The following is a 6,159-nucleotide window of genomic DNA, read 5'->3' as shown; positions in this document are numbered from 1 at the left end:
TCTCCTGCTCGAGCTCCGCCTGTGTTTTCTTCTTCATGTCCACCTTCAGCTCCAGGTGTCGGTCTTTGCTCAGCTCCGCAGACTGAGCCATCATGGGAACTTTGTTCTCGGCCCACGCCTGCAGACAGACGCCAACATCAGTCTCTGTGGTCACATGACAACATGACATCATCACCACCTGGACCCGTCGTGGCGTTACCTGCTGGAACTGAGCTGGGATGGGTTTGGCGTACGGGACTTTCTTCTGAGGAACCTTCTTGGCGTCCTTGCCCATCACCTCGTCCATGCCCCAGTCCAGTCCAGGGATGGACATCTCCACCTCTGGAGCTGCTTCTTTACCTGCACACAGGAGACACACCTGAGTGACGCCTGGCTGAGTCCACCACGCTGAGGATCAGAGCTTCCAGAACTTACTGCTCTGTTCCTGCTCCATGGCGGCCTTCAGCTGCTCAGGAATTCCCATCCCGGGAATCATGGCCATGCTGTTTGGTTCTACGTCGTCTGAAAACGGAAGCGGGTCGATCAGAACCAAGTCCAACATGCTGTGAGCTTCAGCTTGTTCTTCAAGGCTCACCGTACTCCACGCCATCCTCTGACATCCCAGGTAGCAGGTTCAGGTTGTACCGATCCCTCATCTTGTCTCCGGGTCGGTTCCTAGTCCAGAACTTACTGCAGAACACAACCAGGAGGAGAGTTTGAGGCTAAAAGCCAGAGTTCTTCATGTTATGTGTTGTGTCCAGTTTGTGCGTACCTGGTGTGGTCGTTGGAACCAGAACACAGGATGTGACCCAGCGGGTGCCAGGCCAGACTCCAGATCATCCCCTCATGGGCCATCTCCATGCCCCCCACCTCCTTCTCCACACTGCCCGGACACACAACAACACACAGACACAACACAGTGAGGTCCGGACACACAACAACACACACAACAACACACAGACACACACTGTCCACTGCTTCCTACCCGGTGTGCCAGAACAGCAGCGAGCCGTCTGAGCCTCCGCTGGCGAACAGTCCCTCGTGGACGGGATGCCAGGCGACAGCTGAGGACGAGACGAGAGTCAACGATGGCTGAGAGCCAGAGTTTCCATCTGTCCATCCATCCATCCATCCGTCCATCAGTCTGGACGGATGGATGGATGGATGGATGGATGGATGGATGCGCGCCACAGAGGAGTTATCCTTAGTTCTGTTAGAAGCCTTAACCACTCGTGGCTTCGTTGTTTTGGACAAAAATAACCGTAAATAAGCACCGATGGAGCAAATAGGGGTTTCGACCCGTAAAGCCTCTCCAGCTGTGAGAGCTGGACGCTCAGCAGGAAGTCAGGGACGAGAAGGTCAGAGACATGAGGTGGACAGCACACCAGCAGGGTGGATGTGTTGTGTTCTGGTTTGAATTTGTCATTTAGGTCAAAACACCCAGCTCTAACCGACAGCTGACCTTTAATCTCCATCAACAATAATATCTGTCTGGAGAACCTGCAGAACCTGGCCTACAGTCGGGCAGATCTAGAAAAATATTCATGAAGCAGCAAGAGGGGGGAGGACAAGTTGAAGGGTGGCAGTGGAGAAGCTGCCCATTAGAACCGGACCTTCTCTACCCGACCGAACCTCTCTCACACACACACACAGGTAAAAGTGCTAACAGACTGCTGTCATTATCTGTCACAGACCTGTCACGGGGTTCTCCTCCGGGACTCTTTGTGCTCAGGTGGACTCACCTGTGGCCTCCTTCTTATGTCCCCTGAACACCTGCAGCTCCTCCTTCAGGTTCCGGATGTCGAACAGTTTGCACAGGTGGTCCCGTGATGCCGTCAGCAGCCAGTTACCATTCAGGTTCCACTTCACCTCCATCACGGTGTTCTTGTGGGCGTGGCTGAGGACATACAGGTGTGGCAGGTGAGTCTGAAGGCAGCAGACCATAACTCTGAAGCGTTTGTGTTGCACTCACAGTGTAGCCAGGCTCTGGCCCGTCTTTGGGTCCCAGAACTTGATGGGCTGCTGGCTGTCTTTGCTGCCCGACACCACCAGACCTTTGGTTGGATGCCAGTCGACACACTTCACGTCGGCGCCGTGACCTAAACCCAAACACAACCTGTTCCTACAGCAGGAACTTTGCAACGCAACAAACATTTGATTGGAACAGAAGGCTTTCATTTTAAAAAAGGAAAGCATGATTCTTTTTAAGTTGCTTTCATTTTTATTAAAAAACTCTGTGTGGGTCAGGGATCCTTACAATACTCCCAGAGCAGATCAGAAAGTTTCAGTGTGTTGGTGCAGCGTGGGTCAGCGGCGTACCTCTGAGGATCCTCTCCTCGTGGCAACGCAGGAAGTCCCAGATCCGGACGGTACCATCATCTGAGCACGTGGCAAACTTGTTATCAGTTGGAGAAAAGCTGCAGAGGAAGAGGAGGAGAGTCAAACATCTGGAACCCTGATCCTGGATCAAGTTAGACCTCAGGACCTTAGAACTAGAACAAATACTGAACTGAATTAAAGGTCCAGCATTCTCTGAAGGACTGCATATCACCTGCCAACTTTCAAACTAGGACCCTCTGCTGAAAAAAGAGTCGGCGTCATTCTTACATGAACCTGACCCCCCCCAGGTGAGGAACAGAGGCCATTTTATTTGTTCCAACTTAAACACCTCAGGATTTTATAACAGATTTTACGACTGTCTTCTGTCTGTAACTTCATTCAGACTCATTCATCCATTCAACCGATAACTTGATTCAGTTTAATTATTTTATAAACTTTGATCTGACAGTTTTCAGCTGATCTGAGGTCAGCCACAGCTCCACCTGCTGGACGTTCCCTGGACCCACACTCAGACACAACCATATCCCCGGGTCCAGGTTCTGGTCCCAAAATGATCTGACCTCTCAGTACACAGGAAGTTCTGAAAGTTGGGCTCAGATGAGAGTCTAGGGGAGAATCGTTTATTAGAACTGTTTGGGTTTTAGGGGATCAGAACAGAGAGCTCTGACCTCGTAGAACATCGGAAAAGAACCTGAGAACTGTTAGGAGCTCTAAACCCGGTCCTGTTAGGAGCTCTAACCTGGTCCTGTTAGGAGCTCTAACCCGGTCCTGTTAGGAGCTCTAACCTGGTCCTGTTAGGAGCTTTAAACCAGGTCCTGTTGGAGCTCTAACCTGGTCCTGTTAGGAGCTCTAAACCCGGTCCTGTTTGGAGCTCTAAACCCGGTCCTGTTTGGAGCTCTAACCCGGTCCTGTTAGGAGTTCTACAGCTCAGAGTTTAAACAGGAAGTTGGACTTTAATGACTGAACTGAGGCTGTAGATCTTGAACAGTTTTTCGAGGATCTCAGGGTTTTACAGATTTTCCCTCAGATTGTTGATCTCAGACTCGGACGTCTCTCGAACTTTTCAGATGTCTGAAATTGACAACATTTCTAAAATGTCTTCTCCCCCAGATTCTTCAGTGTTTCTGTCTCCTTCCACCCAGTGTCTCTCTGCTGGAGGACGGATGGTGTCCTCTCAGAGGTCAGAGGTCACACAGCCACTCTCCTTGACTTCCATCGTCTCTGAGCTTCCAAACAGGAAGTGAAGGCTCTTTTTAACTCTTCAGATCTCCTCCATAAACCCTGTAGAACCATCAGAACCTTCTGCTGCTCACGGGTCATGAAGTTCTGATCCGATTGATAGTTTTCACTCAGAGGCTGTTTGTCTGAGGCTTACTTTTTAGTCTGTGTTTCTGCCTGAAGTGCTGTCCCTCCCTGGGAATCACCATGGCAACCAGCAGCTTCTGGGTCTATATTACCCAGCATGCTTTTCTTCCTCCTATGTTTCCATCATGGCCGCCCCCACAGATCCTCATGTACAGGAGGATTCAGAGGAACAGGAAGAGGACTGGACCTGGACTTTCACAATAAAGCTCACAGATACTCTTCAAAATAAAAGTCTGGTTCTGTTATAGTTTATAAATTCCTGTTGGGCTTAAGAGAAAGACGATGATGATGATGATGATGATGAAGCTACATCAGAGCCCTTCAAGACTTCTGCAGGTTTATTTAGTTTTCTGGTTTTTGTTAATAGAAATTATTCTGAACATTCTTGTTCTAACAAAACATTGTTTCCATGATTACCATAACCTGCTGCTTCAAAATACCAACATCAGCCTGACGTGACAGAAGCTTTCATCAGTTTCTGTTTCCTAAATGACAACAAAGTTTACAGTAAAATCATAAAGCACAGGACAGAAACTGATCCAGGGACAGACTGAGCCACCAACAGAACCGACACATCCCATCTCAAACAAACTGAAGGATCCAAACAGGAAGTGACATCACACCATCCTCCTTCAGTTTAGAAACAACAACACTAAAATCCATGAAAACAACTTCACCTGCTTCAGTCGTTCAGTTAAAAACTTTTTATTTCCTGCCTGCGGTTTCTGCAGGACCAGAGGGTCAGAAGCTGCTTCTTACGGTTTCATCCTTTAACTTTGGTTCCAACACAGATCTGCATGAGTCATACAGACTAGAAGCACCGACACAGAACATGTTCTCGACTTCGACTACAACAAGTCGTTTTCAGGATTTGAACCAGATCAGCAGAGGAATGCTTTGGAGTTTAACCAAACTGATTCACAGGGTTCTCCGGAGTCAAACCACTCAGATATGGAACATTTCCTGGAGTTTCTTCAGGATTCTGACGACACCGTTTAACTGCACACATCCAGGATGCTTTCTGTAGTTTGTCAGTTTAGTAGTAACCGCACAAACACGTACATTTTCAGCATTTTAACCACACTGCTACAGAACATTTCCTGAATTTTAACGGCAGATACAGAACGTTTTGTGGGTGTTCAGCTGCTGTGACGTTCTGATACGTGGCAGCAGGTCTTACAGAACCGACAGGGAAAACAGAAATCTCTGAGGCTTCATGCTGCTCAGGTATATTCAGATTTAAACTGGCTTCATCCGTTTTATTCTCTAATCGATAACTTCTGTGAATCTCTCTCTGCTTGTAATATTGGACTCACTTTATTGTTTTATTCAAACAAAAGTGTAAAAAGGACTTTCCTGGCCTCTGTGGGGCTAATGGGTAGGGATGCTGTCCAGGTGCATTATGGGAAACATAGGCTCCAGAGAGGTGCACATGTGGAACTGAAATGTTTATTAGAAGACAAGCAGCTGCCAGCTTGGGCCGGCTCAGCTCAGCCCTGCAGCTGATCACTTTATTTATTGATCCCTGTCAGAACTTTATTGATCCGGTCTCAGCCAAACCAGGGGCCCGCCCAGTTTACAGAGATGGATGACTTTATTCAGCACAGATACACGGCTCGACAGGCAGAAAATCAACAACAGCATATCAAAGAGCAGAAGGCAGCGCTCCTGTGTGGCCCACGGGCCTGAACTACAGAGAGTGGGAGATTGAAACCTGGCTTCTCTAATGGCCTCCTTGTGAGCCTGGAACATCTTCACGTTGTTCATGTTGGACTGCCAGTACTTCACGTAGCCGCCGTGGTCCGCCGTCAGCATCCACATGTCGTTATGAGACCAGGTCATGGCCCGGACCGGACTGTCATGGGCCTGCAGGGAGGAAGAACATCAGAACTGAAGTCATGTATGTGCAGTTAGTCACGTGAGTAACATTCTAACCACGTTCAACATGTTTCTGATGCTTTAAACACACAACGTCCCTACTTCAGTGGTTTGGTGTCAGTGTTTCATCCAGATTTTCTAAACATTTCTTATTTTAAATGTCCAGATTTCTGTCAATGTTCATCCAGACCTGAAGTCTGACAACAAACAAACATTAATAAGCAGACCTGGAAAACCCTGAGGATAAATGTAAGACCAGTCTGATTATCTACAACAAAAACCTGACTCTTCCACGATCAAATGTTTGAACTGAAATTGGGTCTCTGTCTTATGGTTGTTACTCTGTGCACTGAGCAGCTGAAACAGATCTTTAACACACACACATGCAGGCCGTTTACCTGCAGTATGGTCTCAAAGTTAAAGGTGAGTCCATTCCAGAGGGTGAACTCTCCGCTGGAGGCTCCGGTCACCAGCCGGCGCCCTTCAGGAGTCCACTGCAGACAGGAAGGAAGTCAGCTGGATTCAACTGAACGGATTCAGGGGTAAACAGGAAGCGAAGCAGCAGCAGGTTAAACAGGAAGCGACGCAGCAACAGGT

At 48.3% G+C, this 6,159-nt stretch overlaps 1 protein-coding gene across 1 annotated transcript in view; it reads right to left on the bottom strand.

Annotated features, from left to right (window-relative positions):
- The window catches only part of wdr33 (WD repeat domain 33), a gene marked incomplete in the record, with an annotated part of 21,955 nt that overhangs the window by 9,211 nt on the left and 6,585 nt on the right, over positions 1-6,159 (bottom strand). Inside the window, 11 exon segments of the mRNA XM_037974417.1 lie at positions 1-118; positions 200-339; positions 415-501; positions 575-669; positions 752-862; positions 965-1,043; positions 1,722-1,876; positions 1,952-2,078; positions 2,299-2,396; positions 5,399-5,550; positions 5,961-6,056. Of these exon segments, the coding sequence (XP_037830345.1) occupies positions 1-118; positions 200-339; positions 415-501; positions 575-669; positions 752-862; positions 965-1,043; positions 1,722-1,876; positions 1,952-2,078; positions 2,299-2,396; positions 5,399-5,550; positions 5,961-6,056 (1,258 nt within the window).

The sequence above is a fragment of the Kryptolebias marmoratus genome, unplaced genomic scaffold (assembly GCF_001649575.2).
Source record: "Kryptolebias marmoratus isolate JLee-2015 unplaced genomic scaffold, ASM164957v2 Scaffold41, whole genome shotgun sequence".
In the NCBI taxonomy this organism is placed as follows: Eukaryota; Metazoa; Chordata; class Actinopteri; order Cyprinodontiformes; family Rivulidae; genus Kryptolebias; species Kryptolebias marmoratus.
The sequence above is the reverse complement of the archived record's forward strand: the minus strand, read 5'-3'. Positions and strand labels throughout refer to the sequence as shown.